Here is a 24,036-nt window from a genome sequence, read left to right as displayed (position 1 = left end):
ATGAACTGGAGGACAGGATGGAAGAGGAGCTAGCTCGTGGAATGAGAGCTATCCTGCCTGGAAAAAAGAAGGCTTCATGATAACCAAATAGCATAATTAAGGATCTGTAAAACTTATGGCATTGATTATAGTACCTGACTTCTTTGATTGAACCAAAGCCTGAATTGCAAGGAACTGTCTTGGGGGCCCTGCGATGTTTTTACGCTCCGTGTCCTAAGGATGCTTTTCTGAGGTTTGCAGAGGGTGACTGTGGATGACTTTGACATGGGTCACTACTGGTGAAAGTCAAGACCACAGCTGCCTGAGAGAAGAAAATGGTGGAGATGAGGAAGGCACAGAAACATCAATTTTAAAACATGTAGGAAAGATGTTTGCAGATTCTTGTTCCAAATGCTGGGAAAGAAAGTGGATAAATCTATGGCTGCCACAGAAGAGTTTCTGGGCCTCATTGATAGGAAAGAAGAAAGGAGAAAAAGTAGCATTATCTGTGACACAGAGGTTGCCTGGCACGGCAACAATGCTGAATTACATAAGTAAAGCCCCGGAAAGTGACAGGAGGATGTAGTAAGAAGACAGAAGCCTGCGGAAAAGAGGAAGATAGAGGAAATCCATACAAATTTAGCTTTTTAAAGAAACTGATAGAATGATTATTAAGGAATTTGTGGAGTTGGGGAGGTAAAATAGTTGCAAATTATTACTATTTTAACAAATCACTATTGTTTTGAAAACACAGTTTCTCTAAAATTCCTTTTTTTTTTAAAAGATTTTATGTTTCCTTTTTCTCCCCAAAGCCCCCCGTACATAGTTGTGTATTTTAGTTGTGGGTCCTTCTAGTTGTGGCATGTGGGACGCTGCCTCCGCATGGCTTGATGAGCAGTGCCATGTCTCCGCCCTGGATTCAAGGCCGTGAAACCCTGGGCCATCAAAGCGGAGTGCACAAACTTAACCATTTGGCCACAGGATCGGCCCCTCTAAAATTCCTTTTTAAAAGAGCATGGTTTACATGGCGGGCGGACTTCAAGCATGAGTTTTTGTGAGTTCAGGAGTGAGAAGAGGGCCTCAGCTGGACACTCAAGGTCTGATTTAACCCTGTGATTCTATGATTTGGGGAAGGATCACCAGTTATGAAGGATAACTAGCATTGGATAGAACATTTGCAGAATAGTAAGCAGTTCGTTCCATTCTCGTCTGTCATAACCAGTTACAATCAGTTACATTTAATTTCATGAAAAAGCTACCTTGATGTAGCACAATCTCTAAAGTGTGAAATGCCTATACTACTCATTCATCTATAATTATTCATAATTGCAGTATTTGTCATGGTTTATAAAGCAAAGATGTGAACATTTTGACCAGAGCACATTTCGCTACATGAAAGTTATGATTTGCCAGACTGCTGTATTGATATTGGATGGGCTCATTACCAGTATCGGCAAACAGCTGGTAAAACTGTTGCCCTGGACTCTTAGATAAGAGAGGAGAAACCCATTTCAGCTCAGAGTGAATGAAGCTGACAGCCTCCTACACAGAATGACAAACCCAGACCACTTGTGATGAGTAAAAGAAAAAAAAAATCAATGGGAATAAACACTGGACCAGGGAGATGATCAAAATCACCAATCCGTCCAAAAACTGAGAAAGCTTTTATGTCAGTTTTGAAAGAACATAGGAAATAAAAACAAACCCAAAAACCGTTTTTAATAGTTCTTAAATAAGATTTTTGTTCTATTTACTTTACCTTCATTATAGAACATGATTTCTTAGGTTTAAAGGTAAGGAAGTTTTCGGGCCAGCCCTGTGGCCAAGTGGTTATGTTTGCACACTCCACTTCGGTGGCCCAGGGTTTCGCCAGTTTGGATCCTGGGCACGGACCTAGCACCGCTCATCAGGCCATGCTGAGGAGGCATCCCACACAGCAGAGCCAGAAGGACCTACAACCAGAATATACAACTATATACTGGGGGGGCTTTGGCAAGAAGAAGAAAGAAAAAAAAAAAGATTGGCGACTGATGTTAGCTCAGGTGCCAATCTTTTAAAAAAAAAAGTGAGCAAATTTTAAAGAAGCTAAGATAATAAAGGAGTGTGAAGCCTTAATAAGAATACTTAAAAAGTACATGTTTAATCACTTTAGAAAAACAATAAATTATTTTTGTCTATGTATTTTAAAGAAGCTCTAGACATTTTTCGTTAGTGTATTTATTTGAAAGCTGCGTTATCTAAATAACACATGGGCACGTTTTATCTTGGGTTGGATTCTGTAACAGCACCGCCTCTGAGGGAGTGCTCTCGGAAGACACCTGCCATGGAGTGAGGGATGCAGGAGAGGGCAGGGAAAGAAGGCAGACACCAATAAATGGTTTCAGGAGCAGTTCAGCCTCAGTCCAGTCTCAGGAGCAGCTCCTTAGAGGGAACTGCACAGAGATGGCCCAGGGGGTGGGGCTGCTCCCAGGCGGCACCCATCAGCCAAGAGCAGTCCTCCAGAAAAGAGCCAGGGGTGAGCTGTTAGCAGCCAGCACTCACAACAACTGGGGTTGGGTGTCTACCTGCCTCTCAGCACCTTCTTCATGTAAAGCATCCTCAGGCTGTTGACATCGCACAGTATCTGTCCATAGCAGATGTTCAGTTAATAGCTAATGGGTGAATGAACACATGGATAAATGCTACAGAAGAGATGCCGAAGTACTAGATAGTAATAATAATAACTACCATTTATAAAAAACATTTGCCATGTACAGACATCATGAGAGGATTATTTTTGTCAGGTAGGAACTGTTCCTATTCCATTTTACACTGGTAGAAACTGAGATGGGTCCGTTTTCCAGAGCCACGTGGCTGGTGTGATATGAGAGCCCACACTCTTAACCTCTTCATTATACCAAATGTTCAGAAATGAGGAAGGTGAAATAAACAAGGAAAGAGAAATATCGGAAACCGCTGATCCTGGCCGTTTATTGCTTCATAGAGTGGCTTTGATTTCTGATTAGAAGGTGGAATTAACAGCTGCATCTCCCTCCATCTAAAAGGACAGATATGTAGACTCCAAGATAGTCCTTAAATAAAAATTAGAAATTCTGGAATCCTTGGATCATGCAGAGGGATTGAAACATCCAGAAGATTCCCGGTCTTTTTTTCTCTGCTATATAATAGATTAACCAGTGAACATGCACATGTATAATTATACATTCCAAATTAGTTGTTTATGTTTAGGTCTGGCTGTAGTTAAAAATATGCTATGAATATTATTGGAAGGCATGAGATTAAAATGGATGTTATTTTTCAGCATTCCTCCAAGCCGCAAGTTCCCAAACTCAAAAATCTCATGAATCTTATGGGAAGAAAAGCCTCTAACACATTTGGGGTCTTTCTAATGAATTGCTTCATTCTTCTTCAGAGTAATTCCTGGTTTGCTCTGTGCCATATACGAGATAGGTGACTTAAAGTTTAAGCCAAATCCCTCTGTAATTCGCTTAATATATTAAGGAAAAACTTAAAATAACACATGTTAAATGCATATTATTATCTTAAAGGGAGATAAGTATCAACTACTCACAAATCATTAAGAATTATAATCCTAATTTCCAAAAGAGAACCTATATTGATTTCTTTTTAACATTTGCCCAGGGGATTATGTTCAGCCCCCTTGGCTGTCACCCAGCTGTGTTAATTGTCACTGGGCAAATGCAGAAGCCAAATCTGCACACTCATAATAATGGTTCTGAATCTCCTGACTAGACAGCTAAGTAGGTCATGATTTTATGCCAAAAGGAAATGGCCTTTTAGTGGCCAAAGAAATGTTTTTTATAGCCCACAGAAACCTGTTACAGCAATCTAGTATTAACGTCATTGCTGTAGTTTCTCATCCCAAATTCATCACTTTGCCCACAGTCTCCTATTTTGCCTTTCCTACCAAGAAATAGTGGTGGGATTTCTTTTTAAATTTCTTAAAATTCAGGAAAGCATTTTATGATGCTGCGGTTATTACTAGCTTTCGGGGTAAACACAAATCTAGCCTAATTCTTAGGGCATGATTTTTATAATACCTTATACTTCTTTTTAAGGCAGAACCATTGAAATAAGAATTCATTTATTTATTCATTTATCCACTTGCAGAGCACCTTCTCTGTGTTAATGACTGTGCTTGGTTCAAAAGAGGCTGTGGAAAAGTGAAGGGGGGTGCAGATTGGGGTGATTTGTTGTTATTGTGGTTTTTATTTCCTTTATCAATGTTATAATGGTATTTATAAGATAAATGTAAACCAGGGAGATTTTTAAAAAGCAGAGGCAATGATGAGACCTAGGAAGTTGTCAGAAAGAGATGCAAATCATTTTGGACTTGAGAATTGATCCCATTTTAAGTGCTTCCAGAAAATGTGATTCTACACTGACAACCATTTGCCACTCCCACAAAATGGTCATCAGTACCACTTTTGAGATTTACTGTGTGCCAAGCTCTATAGTCATAATGGATTCTTTTACTTAACCCTTTTAGCAACCCACAACCACATGACATAGGCATTATGGTGATCACTTTTTTATGGATGAGGAAAGAGGCTAAGAGCATCAGGAACTCCTCCAAAGTGACACAACTAGCAATGGTTGGACTAGGATGTGGATCCCGGTAGTCTGGCTTTAGAGTCTCCCTCTGCACCTGATCACTTCCCTTTGGTGCTACCTGCGGTCAAAGAAAACCAGTGTGTTATTGTTGACATTATTGAGAAACCTAACTCTTCAGCCAGATAAAAAATAGTGTAGATCTGGCTGTGTGTTTTCTGATTCATAAATTGTTGTCGGATAAAGAATAACTTTACTAGATCTGGTGGGGCAGCCACAATCCCAGACAGGGACATTTATGAGCCATGAATATTTGGGGCTCAAATACCCTCTCTCCTAAACATTTTCTTTAATCCTCAATCACACCCACCCTGCACATCCTTCTTAATCCTCCTTCCCTCTCTGAGATCAATTAATTCTTTCTCCTCTGATCTCCCGCTGTACATTTCTATATAGCTCTGCGACAGCCCTTATTCTGTATTAATGTTAGGGTTCAAGCAACTGTCCCCCTCACTGGACTGTGAGCTATTTAAGGGCAAGAGTCCTGTTTTACTCAGAACTGAATCTCCAGTGCATGGCATACAGTAGGTGCACAAGAAGTGTGTTTTAGTGAATGAATTAATAAAAATCTCCACACTCAGTAGTGTCGTTTTCTCACTCACCTTTAATGGAAGTTCCAACTTGGACGGGGAGGAGACATCACAAGAGGGGAAAACACAATCCTCTCTACTATATTCTGTGATGCTAGAGTAAAACATCTTTGTATACCATACCCACAGCACATGTTAGGTACTCAATAAATATTTGTCAAGTACATGGAAACCAACCATGAGAACCTCCTAATGAGCTTGCCAATTCAAGAATTCACTGGGGAGTAGAGAAACTGATTGTGAGTCACAGCTTTTAAGAGACACAGGACCCAAGAATACTCACCACAAGTGACCTTTAAATCTAGAGTCCCCTGAATAACAGTCTCTCCCCTAACTGCTCCTGCAATGAAGGATAGCAGCTGAAGGAAAGAAGAAAGAAGATCAGAGACATCGTGGGAGAGTTCTGAGCATGGCGCTGGTCCCCCCGCTGCTGGAGAAATGGTGGATTCTCTTCTTTAGGATAGGGGCAGAGCTTTGTTTGGAAGGAAAGGCGTCTTGAGGGATGTGACAGATTTTCTATATGTCCTACAAAGTCACTTTGTCATTTTGTAAAAGCTGACATATTACCTTTGCTTTTGTGTGATCAAAGCTGCCTCATTCTATAAGCCTGAAGGTTGGATTTGAAGTTGGCATTTTGTTTTTCTCAGGCTCAGCTTTTTTCCCTGAGGCTCCTAACAGATTCTGGTTGGCTTCGGTCTCCTTTGACATGTCCCATGTGGACCAAGTGGAACATTGTCTATAAAATTTTGGAGGAGCCTATTGCTTTGCAAATGCTCTGCACTCTTTGTACCTTAGGAAAGTTTACCAATTCCAGTTCCCTTTAGGAGGAAGTTCACTGTGCCCGTGGTTGCAGAGGTAAAAATATAAAGAGAAGCAGACTTGGCTCAAGGCAGCTTGGAGGCTAATTGGCTTTCCGAATGCTATGCCCACCTTGTCTTTGAGTGAAGTCACACATTTGTAGAACAGAATCTGTCATTGTTGATGTCTTCAGGAGACTAGAAAAGATTTCTTCTAGGATCTCCAGTACATCTGAAAACAAAAAAGATAGAGGAATAATTAAACAAAAAATAACTTCAAAAAAACTGATAGAGAAAGTGGAGCCAGGTCACAGTTGGATGAGTTTCCGTGGGATGAGAAAGAGGCAAATTCTGTATCTGTATCTCTTGTCTTACTCATCTTCTTCCTCTCTAGCCATCCACCTCAACTACTGCCAGAAAGATCTATCAATACCATACTTACTCAACAGAATCAATCAACTCTTGAATCTGAATTTGCTGAGTGCATAGTTGGTTGAGTGATATATGGCCAATAGAATTATTTTTCTAAATGATCCATTTCAAAATTCAACAAATAAAATGTAGATATTGCTTATGCATGCAAGTAATCTCTTTTTCTACATGTTGCTTCTAGTCAGAAATCTAACCAATTTAGCAGAAGAATAAGGGGATTAACCATCCTTATAGCTGAATCAGCTAAATCCACATAAATTCTTAGCATTAGAAGCATTTAAAGGGATGTTTTTATCTATTTGTGTATTAATTACCTTCCTCTGCCCATGGACCTAAATATAGATCTCATTGTTACAAATCAGACTTCCATTGTCGTAATTTTCTTTTTCCCTCTTGCGTCATTTATATATTTCCTAAAACTTTGGGCAAAAATTGCTCAATTATCCATAAGGCTCAGTGGCTATTAGGTTGTTAAGCAATCCTCCATTCTGTTTCCATTCTTTAATTACTTTTTACCATCAAGCCTGTCATAGCGATCTTGCTAATAAGTTAATTATTCTGAAACAAAGGCCAGTTGGGTTTTTTCGGGAACTTGGTACAAACAACATTATCACAAAGTGCTAGACCTGAATTAGGGAGTAAAGGAAAAAGTGAGGATGGTTGTTTAAATGGTTCTGAATTTGGAAATGACCTTAAAGCTAAAAATGGAGAGGAAAAAGAAATGAATGTGGTATAACTAAGAACATAGGATTTGTTCTTCCCAAGACTTAAAATAGCTTAGTTCTTAAGAGCACAGGCACTGTAGTCAGACGGGCCTGAGTTCCTCTGTTAGTCCTGTTCTCCACCAGTTATGTGACCTTAAGTAAGCACTTGCCTTCTGAGCCAACTCTTTCCTTGGGAGACTGATACTTTGGGTAGTTCTGGGCATTAATCGAGATGTTGGCAAACTGCTTTGTCTATTGCCTAGAGTATAGGAAGTGCTCAATAAATGATAACTACTGTTATGCACATCAGCTCACCTGTCACATTCCTGTGTGCACAACCCAGCACACACTCGCTATGTGCACACGCCCAGGAATTTCTGGTAGAGGAAGCAGTTATCAGATCAGAAACCCCAAAAAGACCTTCATATAATTTCGGTAAGCAAAATGGTGTGTCACCCTATCACTTCTCAAGGCGAACCCCAAGATCTTAAGGCACTCTCATTTTCTTCAAAGAAATTAGACCTTTCACACCTTCATTTCTTTTTACTGCTGTTCTCTCTCCTTGGAATACCCTTCCTTTCCTTTCTTCATTTTCTTAGTCTCACTTGTTCAGAACTTGATGCATGGATCAGCTTCCCCAGGAAGTTTCTCTGACTATCCCCTAACCCTACACTACCCACCTGCCCAGCCCCAGCCCCAAGGGCATCCCAGGTACATCCGTACCACAGCCCTTCCCACATGGAACTGTTATTAATGATTGACTTGTCAGTCTCTCAACATAGACCTTAAACTCCATGAGGACAGAGATACTGCCATATTTGACTGAATTAAATTAATTTCCCCAAAGTCATACTTACTTTGTGTCCACACATCCAGTAAGGGGAGATATTAACATGATTCTTCTAACAGCTATTTTATTATCCAGAATGATTGTTGACTATTCCAATAAAATGTTTTCATAAATATTAAATACTATCCTAAAGAACTTTGTAAAAGAGAAAGCCACTCTCTCAATACTGGGAATGTAGAATGTATGTATTAACTAAAAAGGAATTTGATTTAAAATTCGAACCATTTTTCTACTTGTTAGTGATGTGTTTCATCGTAATGTCCTGTGCTCTTGTTGTAAGATACGTTTCTCTTAGGTTTTCATTTTCCAAGCTGACCTCTTTAATTCTGCTTGATCTCCCACTGAATCTCCCATGTAATTATTAATTGATGTGTTTGACTATGGTAGTTCAAGTCAACACTACTGGAGAGAAAATTTAGAAAAATAAAAGAATGAAACGTCTCAACTAAGAGGGAAAAAGAAGAAAAGAAAAAATAAATAAAAGAAAACAGAATGAGCCTAATCTTCCCAGGGCCTAAATTAGCCCCTAGTCACACATCTGGCACTCGGGCAGCACAGCGGTTTTCCAGGCTCCCAGGGTACGACTTAGGGCCCTGTAGCAGGAGACGCTTGAGCACTGGGAAGAATGGAGCCTGTAATTAGGAAAGGTACCAGATGTCACAAGGCTGAAATTTGCCCTCTTGGGATGAACTAGTTTCTTTAGTTTGGAAGCTTTCTTGGCAAAGGTTTAAATCTTTATCCCACCACCTTGTAGTTTTATAAAGCCTCACATTGCTGAATGCTGGGAGGAGAGAAGAAGAAAAGAAAATAGGAAGGGTAAAAGGTATTTTAATTAACTGAATTTCTGGTTAATTCTGTTGGACAAGTATTTATTATCTAACTGCTGGGCTCAGACCCCTGTAGGTGCAGTGGAAAAAAAGTAGAAACTGCACAACGAGATTCTTATCTACAGTGAGCATATCTTGTCTATTCTCCATTTTCCTCTTTTAACCTTTCTTTATCAAGTCTTTTCAGAGTATTTTAGTCCTTGTTGGTGCCTTAATAATTATGGAAAAGCTAACATGATTTAATCTTCCCTCTGTGTGTCTTTGGTGCCCAGCACACACCTGGCACAAAGTGAGTGTTCAATACATCTTTACTGACTTGAATTGCGTGATGTAGGCCGTTTAAGGGATTAGAAAGAATCTGTAGTGATGCCAAGACATAGTCTAAAACTTTGACAAAATCCATTACATTGACCTATTTGCTCCAAATCTATTTCTTAGTTAACTTTTGAGTGAAAAGCAATGCTTCATGTAGTAGCATCATCTTAAAAAATAGTAAATCCTTTTGTCATCAACTAAACAGGGGTTTATTTCAGCTGTTTCCATTAGAATGTATGTGCCTTTTGTGTGCTTTCTGCAGCAACTTAATTTTATTTTACTCTTTTTCCCCAGCTTTATTGAGATGTAAATGACATATAACATCGTGTAAGTTTAAGGTGTACAATGTGATGATTTGATACATGTACATATTGCAGAGTGATTACCACAATGAGGTTAGTTAATACATCCATCACTTCACACAATTACAATCTGTGTGTGGTGACAGCATTGAAGTTCTATTCTCTTAGTAACTTTCAAGTATATAATACAGTATTGTTAACTATAGTCACTATGCTGAATATTAGATCCCCAGAACTTAATCATCTTATAAGTGGAAGTTTGTACCCTTTGACCAAAATCTCCCCATTTCCCCCAATTCCCAGCCCCTAGCAACCACCATTCTACTTTCTGTTTCTATGAGTTTGGCTTTTTTATTTAGATTCCACATGCAGCCACTTAATTTTCAACGTATCCTATGATAATGCCTACAGATCAGAGCAGAATTTGGGGCACTTGATATCTGTTCGTGATGTGGACACTGGTCAGACTGAGGATGTCTGCTCTAGGGCTCTATGTGATCCTGCAAAATTTAAATAATCAGCTACTGCAGGCACCCATCCTTCAGCTCAAGAATTGCTCTAGAGCCCAGTTCCCACCACTGACTTGAATTCTTTACACTTTGGCCCTTCTCTCTCATCAGCAACCTTTTGCGTGACCTAAAACCTAGCCTCTGCCTTCTTTTTGTGGGTGGCCTGGCTTTGGGTCCACCATCCCCTAATGAGATAATCAGAGCAAGCAGCTCTGGGAAAGGAGTCTGGAGTGCTGCCTCTCAGTCAAAGGCGGTGTTGAAGCCCTGTCTGGGATGTGGGAAAGAGCAGCTGAGCTAGGCCCGGCCTCAGGTGCTGGTGGACATCTATAATCTGAATATCCAGGGAAATGAAGATTCTGTACAAAAAGCTGAGAGAAGAAGAGTCTTTTATTAAGATATCCACAGCTTTCTAAGTTCTATACTCATCACTTTGTATACCAATCACGTGTGTTTTTAGATCTATCTTCTTTCACATTTAGCCTTTATTTTATTCTGTTGAGAAATACGTTCTACATATAGCAGTAGTTCAGCAAGGCCATACCACAAGAATCCTGCTCATCAAAACGTAGAATTGATTTGGCTTTCTCAGACAGAATATTGTCCTTACCCACCCCCCACAAAATCCACTTAGGTGCTTCTCTTTCGAATTTTATGATTAGTTATAAAGTTTTAGAAAGATAGTTCTGCAGAATAGTGTAAACTGTCATTCCATCGCTGGTAACTATAGATTTCACTCCAGTTACCACAAGATTTTAAATTATTACCTTTTTAGTGCAGTCTCCAATTTTTCTTGGAGAAAAACAAAGTCATTGTAAAGAGAACTTCAACCAAACACTCATTTAGAGGGAAGTCTCTAAACATAAGAGAAAATTTGAAGGGCCAGTTATTTGCGTGTTGAGGAATCTCCAGTAGCAAATGAGGAAAGCCACTGGTGGAGAGCATGCTTAATTGAAACTCCTTGCAGGGAACTAGGGAGAAATAAAAACAAAATCAAGAAGCTTATTTGATGTTCAGAGAATGATACTTAAGGGTTATATAAAACTGAGACAATACTAATAAGAGAGCCAATTTATTTCCTCCTTAAATGATGAAGCAGAGAGAAAATGGAAGACAGACCTAAGTTTAATGAAAGGTGGGATCTGGAAAGAGACATCGAATTACTGCCTTTCCCTTCAAGTCCACTTAGGATATTTTATAGACCTACCATTACTAGCTAGTAGAGGTAGGAATGCAGAAAACCCTGTCTCTGTGGAGAAGACTTGGGCAGCCTGCAGCTGCCTGAAAATCACAGCCAAAAGAAAACAAAAACTCATTTATGCCATTAAAAATGCAAACCATTATCATCGTTTTTTCCTCAGATGGTGCCTAATTCTACTCCCTCTACTTTAATTTCCTTTCCTAATCTAGATGTATTTTGTATGATTTCGAAAACTGATACAACATTTGTTATTCAAATTAAAACATGCGTTGTGAGTGAACTAGGGAGTTTGGTAAGCATCTCATTTTGAAATTTCCAGTTGACCTGCCCAGCCCTCTTACATTAAACAACATAAAACAGATTATGCAGACCGTGTCCTCTGTGAGTTTTTTCCCTCGGAGTAAGGAAAGAGTTTTGTTAAGCTTGCTAGACATTAAATAGCAATCACCAAAAAGATAAAGTGCTCTTCTAATCACAGAATTTCAGAGCTGGGAGCGACCTCAGACCTCGTCTGGTGTAGTGGCACACAATTACAGCTGCCCCCTGAAGCTAGTTTCTGACCCAGGAGATGTAAATAAACTTTCTTCCCAGAACCTTTAGCACCCTTTATCTGTGCCACCCCTGCAGCAGCATCTCTTCTGCTGTCTTTTGTATTTTAAAGTTAACAGCCCAGGTTCTTGCAGCTCAAAATCTTTTTATTTAAAAAGAAAGAAAAGAAAAATCATCGCTACTTGAGTTTCAAAACACTGTTTAGAAACCCAAAAGCTGAGAATGCCTTGGTATAGATTAGAGTTTCTCAGCTTTGGCACTACTGACATTTTAGACTGGATAATTCTTTGTTGTGAGGGGGCTGTCCTGTGCACTGCGAGATATTTAGAAGCATCCCTGGCCAGTAGCATCCCCCTTGCTGGTTGTGACAACCACCAAAAGTGTCTCCTGACGCTGCCCAATATTGAGGTGGGGGAGGGAGGGGAAGACAAAATTACTCCTGGTTGAGAACAATCGATGTGTATGGTTTATGCTAAAACAAGTAAATATACACAACCTCTCCAACAATGCCTGTTGCCATTTTGTAAAACTCTTTGCCGAGTACGTGGCAGTTGTTCTGATAGTACTCGATCAGAGTGCCCTCCAAGGTCTACATACCACGTTGTTTCCTGAAAACTGGAGAGAAGAGTTCCGAGCTTGGCTTGGAGTTGTAGAAGTGGGATGTTACAGAAAATAAGGAAGTCTGGGTTAAATTCTGTGGTCCTGATGCAGGAGTAAATGGGCTTCAGCAGCATCTGCATAATCCCAGAGTTGAGTTGGCTGTGTGGGTGTCGCCTTCCTTCCTCATGGTTCCATGTTCACCATCCAAACACGTAGGGGTGGTCAGTCGAAGAGTCTCTCTAGGACATAGTAGTTACTCAGCAAATATTGGCTGAATGCTTTCATGAGTGATGTGTACCGTTCGCACTTTGCCTTTTGGATTGGACAATCGGATACTTTAGTCTGTGCTAGAACTAAACATATCCTTGTTCAAATCAGTTGGAAATAGAATATCTCCTAGAAAGCCTCAAAGTCTCTTGTATTCCTAATTCCACAATCCCCAAGTTTAAAAGAAAAAAAGTGTGTGTGTGTCCAAAGTACAGAAGCAATCAAAGATCTATAGGATACACCCCGTCGGCCCTAAGGACCCAAAGAGAGAAGAAAAAGAAAGACTGCAATTTATGCCAGGCTCTGTGTTGGTGTGTTAAATGTACCATCTCTTTAGTCCTCACAGCAATCCCACTGTATAGATGGTAAGAAGAGGGAGCAGCACGTTGCTCAAAGTCAGACAGCTGCTACGGGGGGGAGCAGAAATTCAGATCAACTGTAGCTGAGTTTTAAGCTGTCTGAGCCCACTTGAGAAGCTTCCCTTGACTCGCTTACCCCATGTGCCCCGGGCTTCTGTTGCTTGTTGAATGGCGAGCCCTGTCCACCACTGCCTTGTACCTCCACATTGCTGACGGCCCCAGCCAGCCTCTTCAGGGTGGACGGCTGGGCTTCAGCATCCCCACCATGATGGAAGTCTCTGCAGAGATGGCAGCCGGGCCTAACCAGACCAGACCTGCAGAGGCTTTGGCTCCTCTCAGCACTTCTAGACTCCGATGCTGTCCTGTTCCCTGGGGCACAGGGTCTGGCGTCCCAGTGGCTGCCCCAGGGGCTAAGACACACAGTCCAGAAGTGTGGGGACTCAACTCCTCATAGGGAAAACTTGGATGAATGAAAGACAGGAAACTGAAAGGAGCCGCACAGAAACGCCTCTCCCTTCCTCCGCGTCCGACTGTTCTGAGATGTGGTGGGTCCAGTTAGCCTTTCTGGAGACTGAGCTACCAGCTGTGTCTTCCTGTGAAGGTGGACCCAGCTCAGGAATGTAGCCCCTGACCTTTGTTCTCCTTCTTTCTTTGCCTCATTTCCCTTCTTCCCTCACACTTTCTGCTCTGGGGTTGCACACATACACACATACACACACCACCCCCAATAAAGTGTCAACCTGTAAGCTTTGCCTTAGGCTCTGTTTTCTAGGAATCCCAGGCTTATGCTCTTTCATTTATAAAATGACAATGCTGCTACCCATCTCTCAAAAGTCCAAGAAAAAAATAGAAACAAAACTCCTCTTAGCGGATGTTACTCCTTCCTGATGATAGCTAACAGATCGTTTGAAAGAAAAGCACCAGCCATATCTGGGTGTGGGAAGCAGCACGTTACAATGGCACTAATGATGCCTCTGTTGTCTCCTGCATCTACTCGAACCACCACCTACATTTCTCTCCTTGCTTTTGGACTAAAGGCTGTGTTTTTAACAGCTATTTGAGCAGAAGGGCTCGTTCTTCGCCTTACTGTGCCGGTCATATGTAGCCTGCTAGGATGGGAAGTGTCAGTCTTCCTAAGTTCGAGTCCTAGTTCCTCTGCTTATAAGCTGTATGTCTGCGTAGATATTTCCTCACCTGTCAAATAGAAAGAAGAAGTCGGCCTCACCTTCCCACAGGCTGAGGTGACACAGCGAAAGCACTTTGAAGCACCACATAGACATGCTTTCTCTGTGTGCGGAGGGCTGAGGAAATAACTTCCTAATTAAGGCTCCTAAATTTCCCTCACTAAAAATAATGAACCATTCAGTAGGAGAATATAAAGGAATAAATTGCGTAAATCTTCCTAAATATCTTCGAGATAATAATTAAGATTAAGAGATTAAGGGATGAGATCGCCACTCCTAGCAAAGATGGAATAAAAGAGACCAGACTTTCCCTCACTCATGAAACAAATAAAAAATAAATAGAAAAAATATATTTTAAGAAAACAGTTTTCAAGACACTGGACATCAAGCAATGAAGTGATTCCCTGAGAGAAAGGAGACAGACACGGGGAGCCTTCGATTGCCCCGCTCACTGCTGGAGAGTTTCTAGGCTCCGGAGCAGGGAGAAAAAGGTCTTGTGGAGACTGGTGGACTCCATGGGTTGAGTGGATGGGGCTGAGGGTCCAAGTGGCCCAGGCGGCTGGAGCTCAGAGGACAGAGTATCAGAGATGCGAGAGATGCACTGAGAGAGAACTCTGGAGATCCACAGCGGGTTCCCCTCCGGTGTTCAGCAGAGTGCTAATCAGTGCAGGCAGGTGAGGGAACTACCTGATGCTGGGAAAAGCCACCCGAAGGGATTAGCAGGAACAGTAGCTGGTGCTCACACCAGGCTTGGAATGGCCAAGACTGGAAAACCTCTTGATTCAGCAAGCACTGGGTAGAGTACTTCAAAGAGTCTTGCCTCAACAGTGGGGAATAATTAGGCCTAAACTAAACACTGCTCTGGTCCAGCCCAACAAATCTTAAAAACAAGACCTGAAAGGATCGAGTTGTTTCCAAGTAACTAAACTGCATTCCAGAACAAAGCTCAAAAATATTTATAGGAATACAAAAATACCTAGCATCCAACATGGTCAAAATGACAATGCCTGGTATCCAATAAAAAACTATCAGGCATGCAAAGAAACAGGAAAATATGCCCCATAATAATGGGGGAGAAAATCAATCAAAACTGACTCGCAACTGACACCAGATGTTAGAATTAGCAGAGAAGGACATTAAAAATTATTATAATTATATTTCAGATGTTCAAAACCTTAAATAGAGACATAGATTTTTTTAAAAGACTCAAATCAAACATCTAGAGATGAAAACTACAATATCTGAGATGAAACATACCCAGGATGGGACTAAGAGTATAGCCATACTCAGCAATGAAAAGGCATGAACAATGGATACAACACTGATGAATCTCAAAATAGTTGTGCTGAGTTAAAGAATCAGACAATGGGTATACAACCACGTACTGGGGAACTTTAGGGGAAAAAAAAGAGGAAGATTGGCAACAGATGTTAGCTCAGGGCCAATCTTCCTCACCAAAAAAAGTCATATAATTTTTTAAAAAAGAATCCAAACAAAAAGATTGCATACTGTACAAATCCTTTTATATGAAATTCTAGAAGATGCAAAATAGTCTTTAGTTACAGAAAGCAGATCAATGACGACCTGGTAGGGGGTTAAGAGGAAGGGATTCCCAAAGGGCACAGGGGAACTTTGGGGGGTGATGGATGTGTTCATCATTTTGATTTTTATGAAGGTTTCACAAGGGTATGCAGTCAGAACGTATCGGTTTGTACACTTAAAATATGTGCAGATTATTGTATATTGATTATAACTTAGTAAAGCTGCATTTAAAAAAACTAAAAAGACAAACACGTACTTAAAAAAACCACTGCACAACTTGGGAAATAGAGGATTTATAAATATAACCACACTTTTTAATGTTTAAAATTTTGTAAATTTTAGAGAATGGTAAAATGAATATTTAAATCTGTAATTTTTATTACATCTAAATCTATAATGTCTATAGACTACATCTATGATAGGATCTATAGTATTAGTATAGCATCTAAAGTTTGGTTTGAGGATTCTCTCTTTTTTTAAACAATAAATTAGAAAATCTTTCCCCCGTTGTTAGAATTATGTAATACCAAGGAGTTTTTTTTAATTAAACAAAATATTAGGAGTCAGAAAAGCACAAGGTAAATTTCGATTATCATTTTTTCTAAAGTTTACTTTAGAAATTAAGAAAATTCTACACATTTTTTTTTTTAACCGTTAAGTGACTGTATATTTCCTAAGAGCCTTCCCTGTTTGATGTGAGGTCTGGGCTGAAACCCTGTAAATGTCTGATTAAAGACTTGAGCACTTTAATTCCCCTTGTCAGGCTTCATTAGAGATGCACTTGTGTGAAGCATGCTCATTATGCTTTGGGAAGAACTAATTTATGTACTCTCCTGTTCCCAACTTGTCTGTCCTGATTTCCCCCAGTTTGATGCCGACCGAGACGAGGATGAGGTGTTCTCTGACATCAGTGCGGCCGTTGACAGCAAGTTATTCCCAAACAAAGAGGCTGCAACAGGTAAGTCACTGCGTCCTTTGGGCAACAGCATGCCCTGATCCTCTGGGACTTTGTAGTATTGTTGGAGCTCAAAAAAGTGCTGTAAGGTTTTAAGGATGACACTGTCTTCAGAGCTTTATACTTTCTGGGTTAAAAATAAAGGCACAAAACAAAATCGAAAAGAAGGACTATACACCTGGCCCTCATAGCTACTGCTTTTCTTCCAGTCATCACACATGTAAATTCACAGGTAGTCACAACGTGGCAGAGGACCTATGTTACTCTAACAGAAAAAAATCTCATCTCGCCCATACTTTGTGCAACAGTTCAAAGGTACAGTTCCTCCAGGACTGCTGAACTCATACACAGCTCTCCTGTACTGCCTGGAAAAAGCCTCCCCTTTTATCTGGTGGCCACTCCCATCCCCACCCACAGCCCTGTAGAGGCTCTGCCCTCTCTCTTCCTACATGCTCTCGCCTCGAAGTTGGACGTTGGCCAGAAGTGTGGGGCAATCACAGCCCTGTAGGTAGGCAGTTCTCACAGTTCTGTCCTTGACACTTCTCTCGCTCGCATTCACTTTCTGGCTCTGGGTCAACTCGTTGTCCCTCATGGCTTCAACTATCAATGCTATGTGGACGACTCTCAAGTCTTTGTCCCCGTCCTGACCTTTCTTCTCAGTTATGGCCTTAGAGGATAAAGATCAACAGTTCTAGGCTGCAAAGAAAAAGGATAATCACTTAAACTTTGGAGCCATTTTTGAAGCCCCCTAAGAATAGCTTCAAAGAAAGGCAGATTGAAAAGAAGAGCAAGGCGGTCATCTTTCTGGGCAGACCCACAGAGCACAGATAACTAACGTAAACTCTCGGGCCTAATTGTCCAGTGATATTGACAAAAAGATGGCCTATGCCAGGATAGATAGAATATTGAGAAGCGCGTAAGATCTTGTAAACAAGACTACAGCTGCTCTGAAAAATGTTATACACCTGTGCTTTTGAAGTGCATATTTTATTTAGAACGTATATTTAGACCTCTGTGGCAAATATCCAGCTGCTAGATACTCTCAGTTTGCTAGTACAGCAGAATGGAGGAGCTGATGTAAGCTGCCCCTTCTTTGGAACCCTGGTGCTTTGTGGCTCTCAAATGACATTTCTCCAAGGTGGCCCTAGTCCTGCAGTAATGCCGCTGTACTGGCTCCTGTGCTAGTCCGTAAGCTGCCTGAGGACAGGTGCTGTGTCCTCATTCTCTCCGAGTCCCCTTGGCAGAGTGCACACTGCCTGGCCTATAGAAGAGGTTTCCAGGGGCCTACTCTTTCCTGTCTACACCTCTGAGCTCATGAGCAGAGGAGTCCAAGTCCTGCTGGCTCCCTTCCACTCCTGACACCCCTGAGAGCTGGGTTCTGCTTCAGCCTTAAGATAAGCCTGTTCTGTCTATAACAGCCCTTGGTGAGTGAAGTCAGCCTGGGAGAGAATGTGGTAAACTAGAAATAAGCGATGCCTCCGCTATGGAAGGCAGCCACTTCTCAGCTCCAGGCTATTGTTGCCATTAAGAAATGAGCCGGTATTGCTGGATCCTTCACTCTTTCAAGAGAAAACAGAAACCTGCATCTGTAGGTGAAATTTTCAGGCTTGTAAATGTTGGTGACTCACCCGATTAAACAAGTCATGTCTGTGGCTTCTGCTCTGTGACTTGTCTGCCCCCACGTTTGGTCCCTCTGCTCTTCCATTCTCTCTTTGCAGAATCTCAGCTGCCCCATAACTCCCACGTCACCTCCATGGGAATGACTTTCAATTCTTCTTTTAAATTTTTTCAATAAAAATTGATTATATTTAAGATGTGCACCATGATGATTTGATACACATATACGTAGCGAAATGATTACTACAGTCAAGCTAGTTAACATTTCTTCTCTTCTGATAGTTACCATTTTTCTGTGTGTGATGAGAGCACCTGAAATATATTCTCTTGGCAAATTCCCAGTTTTCAATGCGGTATTATTAACTCTAGTCATCACACCGTACATTAGATCTCTAGACTTATTTATCCTGCTTAACTGCAACTTGGTGCCCTTTGGCCAACAACATCTTCCCATTTCCCCCACCTCCGTGCCCATGGTAACCACCGCTCTACTCTCTGCTTCTATGTATTTGACATTTTTAGATTCCACATATAAGTGAGATTATGCAGTTTTTTTCTTTTAAGAGAGCCAGGCAAAAATGTTCCTGCTCTCATGGCCCACACGAATTGTCATTCCTCAGGGACCCCTTGGGAGTCCCCTCCTTGTTCTCTCTCCCCACTGCACTCATTGAAGGCTTTGTAATGACAAAGCCTTTTCATTTTCAAATGGATGGCCTTTTCCTCATCCCGGGCTTCTCCTGTTTGTCCCGCCATGGGGATCCTCACAGAATACAGCTCTGATCACCACGCCTCCCCAATGAAAAACAAAACCAAACCTTCAATGACTTTCCTGCAGGCTGAGCACCAGTGTCCTTCATATGGCAGAAATATCCTTAGCTTTCCTGCAGCGGTCCTGTTCCCACCGCAGCATCACCTCCCATCCGCCACACCAGCTTCCTCCAGTTCCTTGAATGCCTCAAGTACCTTCCTGCCCCTGGCCATTTGCACAAGTTACTTGGAACTGCCTGTCTCCATTTGCATTCCTCCACCCTCACAGCTCCCAGCCCCGTCCTTCACCTGGCCAGACCCCACTCAGTAGCTCACTTTAAATGTGATTTCCTCAGGAAGCTTTCGCAGACCCCATCTCAGACTAGATTAGGCTCTTACATAGTACCCGGCACTTTTCCTCCGGGGTGTTCATTGCCATTGTGATTCCATAATTAGGTATATGATTGTTTATTAAAAATCTATTTCCCTTCTTAGAGTGCAAGACTTCATGAGGACAGATGTGTGCGTGTGTGTGAGTTTGATATCCAGTGTAAATCTCATAGGAGATGGCACAGAAGCCCTTTCTTTGCAAGCTGGCTACCTCAGCTGGACCACTTGTCTAAGTACGTTGACTCAGGGCCACACAGAATTTTCTTTGGCTCCAGAGCGGAGCGTGCATTTGCTTGCCTCCCTACCATAGAATGTCGTTCTCTGACCCTCCGCACCCTTCAAGCCCCGTCTGCAGTGTCTCCTTTTCCCCAGAGGCCGCCAGTAGTAGTTCTTGCAGAGCCATCCAGCCACATCACTCCATCTCTCTGGAGCTCAGTTTCCTCCTCTATAAAGAGGGGCTAATAGTGCTACCTCATAGGACTGTTGTGAAGAGTAAATGGCTTATGTGCATAAAGCGTGTGGCTGTCACATTGAAGAGGCTGCATATAAGTTAGTATCTTTGCTGAGAATTTGAGGGGTCACAGGGAGAGGCCACATCTTATTCAACGCAGCAGTACCCCATTTTCCTAGGTCTGTTTCTACTCTCTTCTCCATCTCTCTCTTCCCCTCTTCCCCGAGCCCTGTCGTGGACTAACTGGAAAATCCCCCCTCCCCTTCTCACCCAGAACGTTCCAGCAACACCAGATGCCTCAGACAGCTCACCTCCTAGTCCCAAATACTGTCTGAATTTTTTCCAAAGAAATACAGTACTCTTCCTCAAATGAATTCTAAGGCTAACTGTGACTAACACTTTCCACGCCTGTTGGGATTAGAGCTGGATTCTCCGTGCCTAATGCCTAGGGCACTTAGAAAGGATTTAATGTGTGTAGAGGGAATGAAGAGGATCAAGATCTGAAAAAATAAAATGTAAATGTCCTTTTATTCTTTTTTTCAGTCATTCGGCATACATGTGTCGAATGCGTAGAATTTCTAAGTTTTATTCTTAGATTCGGAGATAGAGTACAGCCCTACTTAAAGCGGCTTCTAGTTTAGTGGAAGAGGCAGGATGGGGCGTGGGGGAAACCGCTTTCCTTTGGGGGGCAGAGGAAGTGTTGGAGGAGTTTTGCCTACACACGCCCTGCACTGCCCCAGGAGCCCTGCCTGGCAGCGGTGTCCCTTTATTTGTTACTCAAAGTGGAGGAGGACCCTCCTAAAACTCCTGGTTGAAGATCCACTAGGAGGAGAAACATCTGTAACGCTGTCCCAGAAAGCTATACAGTTATCCTTCTGCTATCTCTTCGGCCAATTGGACTCATCTTTCCACTTCAATTTAAGGAGACAACCTGAAAATAATATTTCCAAAGACCGTTCTACATCTAAAAGTGGTGACTGAGTGCTCCCTGTGGGGCTCTGTTTTGGCTCATACCTTTCTCTGTTATCTATAGAAAGAATATTTTTAAATTTGAAAAGAAATCAAAAAATTTAAAATATGGAGAAATGAAAGCCGTACTATCACTTTTTCAAAATGTCCTAATTTTCCTGTCTTTTTTGAGTAACAAGATCATTGAAGTTGTTTTATGTATGTTAAACTGTCCAATGAAAGAAGGCAAAAATGTGTACATATGGCTATATTTACCTCCCTATTTTGTATGTCAAACCTTAGACTATCATTAAAGGTCCCATTTTCAGCAAACCAAGCAACCAATACTAAAAGAAAATGAAAGCTATTCAATCATTATCTGAGCCGATAATGACATCCTTTGTCTTTACCTTCTATGAAATATTAGTACTGTTGCCAAGAGCAACAACATGTCAAGAAATTCCATCCCTTAATGATACAATAAAATTTCTGTTAAAGGCATTTTATTATGAAAGCCGATCTCTTCTTCCTTATAAGCACGAGTTATTTGGGGGGGTGGGGGCGGTTTCCACCAAGATCTCTTCATTCTACCATTGCTGAAGATAGTTTTCTAATAATCTTGTTCCGGTCTCAAATATTAATGTGTAATATCTGTTAACTGGGTTGTTTAAGAGCTCTTCACGTTGTGCTTTTTTAAAACAACCAAAAGAACTGTTTCTAATTAAATAAAATAAGTAGGACACAGGAACTAAAACAGCTATATGTTTACTAAGGCTTTGTGTTCAGATCGCGTGGCTCTCTCCACATGAATCACTCTAAATACAGCTGAGGGGAGGGTGTCAGTTGAATCCAAGTACCTATCACCGTTTCCACTAGTAAGTGGTGGATAAGATCCGTATTGTGGAAGTAATGAAAGCTAAATCAAATTGGTGTTGCCTTTAATAATGCTGTCAATAGCAGCCACCTAGAAAGGAGCACTGATTGTCACAGGCTGGAGGGACACTCCTTGATTCCAGTTCTGATTCCTCCATTTCCGCAGCCTCCCAGAGACACGCCTCAGTATCAACCGTTCACTCTTCCTCATTCTCTCACAATGTGGAAGAGAGGGCATCCTCGTCCAGGTCTCCTCCTGGAGTACTGTAGAGTACTGTAACGAAAGACCCTATTTACAAAGCCATTTGGATTGCTCCTGTTTAGAATTTGAAGTCAGCAGAGTGTGTTAGGAGAAATGAGAGCCACGACTTCTGTCTGTGATCTCACTCACTTTCTGCATGACCTTGGCCAAGTTACTGAAGTACTCCGCAGCTCGTTTTCCTCTTTTACAAACGAGGGGGTGGGATTCTGGGAAATACTGGTTCTAAAATGTCTGTGATCTTATAGTGGAAAAATATACATTTCACTTGTGACATCTCTACTGCCTCACGACACAGAAGGGCAAACTGGGCTTCAAGACAGTCAAGTATTTTGGCCTTAAGATACACCTTATAAAATTTTGTATTTGAAAAATACCAAAAGCACGAAGATAGAAAACTTACATATGACCCCACTACTTAAAAAAATCTATGCAGAAAATTAAATTTTCCCTCTCACCCCTGTAGTCTCACTCTGATAGTAGCATGTGGGACAGTCTTCCCAACTCCATTCTAGCAAGCACTTTATTAACAATGGGATTGGCAAGCGCTGCCCTGACGATGTGACTAGCATCACCTAGACTTGTACCATACACACCTATGCAACTATACTTGGCAACTCTACGGTTAGTTGCTTTTCCAAAATGGCTTGATGAGTCAAGTATCTCCATTTTGAAAAACTTTATCAACCATTAAAAAAATTTTGAAGATACAAACACAATAATCAAGGATATTATTGCTGAGTACTTAGTCAATTTGATAATGGGCTATTACTTAGTTATTTTGGTAAACAGCAGGGGGAATGATGAGAAGAGATGAGAAAAGACTGTGTGAGAACATCTCTTCAATTTCTTTCTGGAAGAAAGTATGAAAGCAGCCTCTCTGGGAGAGGTCCACTTATGAGAAGCATGTGAGATACTTGAAGTTCTGTTAAAAATTCATCTTCAGTAAAGATTACCCATTGCATATTCCAACCAAAACTATTTGGCAAGGCCATATTTGCAATGAAACATGGAGTGGTTGGTTTCTTCACAGGGTGCATAGCATTTTATGGGCAGCCCTGAATTCTGTCTTTCTGGCTAGTTAGGGGATGCACATTTCCCAGCAGGAAAGAGTCATTCGATGAGGACAATGAACCAGTTGTGCTTCAGGAGCCCCACTATTGAAACTCCCGGTTTAAGTTTGAGCCTTGGGGATTAATGGGTAAGCAATTTAATGTAACCTGCGGCACCTAGGGGGAAAAAACCTGCTATATTAATATATTAAGTTAACCTGATTTTTCTCACCTTCAGGGACTAAGGTGACCCAAAAGCTGGAGGAAAAACTTCTCACATTTTCATGGAGTGAGCAAGCTCAGCCCTTCTGACTTCTGGAAACCCCTGTTCGTCCCACTCTATAGTTTGCTCACTGTGTCCCTTCTACCTCAGTTACTACCGCACACCCTAAACCGCTTCTCGCCCTGGACAATCCTATTTACCCTCACAGTTTGGGCTCAGAGATCAGTTCCTCATGAAGGATCCCACCTCTGTCATCGCCTCCACTGCTAGTCAGAATTGGCGGCTCCTTCTTTTTGGTTTCTGAACCTTGCTGTTGATCAATCAACCTCCTCCACAAGATTGTCATCTTCTTAAGGGTGGAGACAGTGTCCAGAGTACTTCCATTTTCCATCTACAGCCCAATCATAGTTCCTGGCAGCTGGGAAGAGTTTAGAAATGTTTGTGAATTTAAAGTAACCATAAAGATAATATGGAAACTGAGTGGGAGATGGTTTGCTTTAGAAACATGCACAGCGAGCCTCCATCAGGTAATCCTTTCTTTCCTAATCTTAGGTTCGAGTGACCTGGATCCTTCAATGATGTTGGACACGGGAGAGATCATTGATACAGGATCTGATTATGAAGATCAGGTAATTAAAATCTAAAAATATGTCTCTATTTAAATGTTTTTAATTTAAGTCTTTGTAAGTGTTTTATGAGAATCAGAATTATAAATCATTTTGTGACGTGTTTACAGATAACTAGTAATATATTCCATGATAAATCACAGTAGCCTACAGCTTTCACTCACTACGTTTGGCTCTTTAGCCTTCCTGTATCTACAGACCCAGAATGGCAATTCATTCAGGAAAGGTTTGTGGTCAAAGGTGGCATGAGATAGAAATG

The 24,036-nt window shown here is 41.4% G+C and overlaps 1 protein-coding gene across 4 annotated transcripts in view; it reads left to right on the top strand.

Annotated features, from left to right (window-relative positions):
• AK5 (adenylate kinase 5) overlaps nt 1–24,036 on the top strand; it is a 224,326-nt gene that overhangs the window by 100,078 nt on the left and 100,212 nt on the right. For all 4 annotated transcript variants that reach the window (XM_070592028.1, XM_070592026.1, XM_070592029.1 and 1 more), the window contains exons 7-8: nt 16,504–16,594; nt 23,704–23,780. In XM_070592028.1, coding sequence (XP_070448129.1) covers nt 16,504–16,594; nt 23,704–23,780 — 168 coding nt within the window. The remainder of the gene's footprint in view (nt 1–16,503; nt 16,595–23,703; nt 23,781–24,036) is intronic.

This window comes from Equus przewalskii, chromosome 24 (genome assembly GCF_037783145.1).
Source record: "Equus przewalskii isolate Varuska chromosome 24, EquPr2, whole genome shotgun sequence".
In the NCBI taxonomy this organism is placed as follows: domain Eukaryota; kingdom Metazoa; phylum Chordata; class Mammalia; order Perissodactyla; family Equidae; genus Equus; species Equus przewalskii.
Note: the sequence above shows the minus strand (reverse complement) of the source record. Positions and strands in the feature narration are given on the sequence as shown.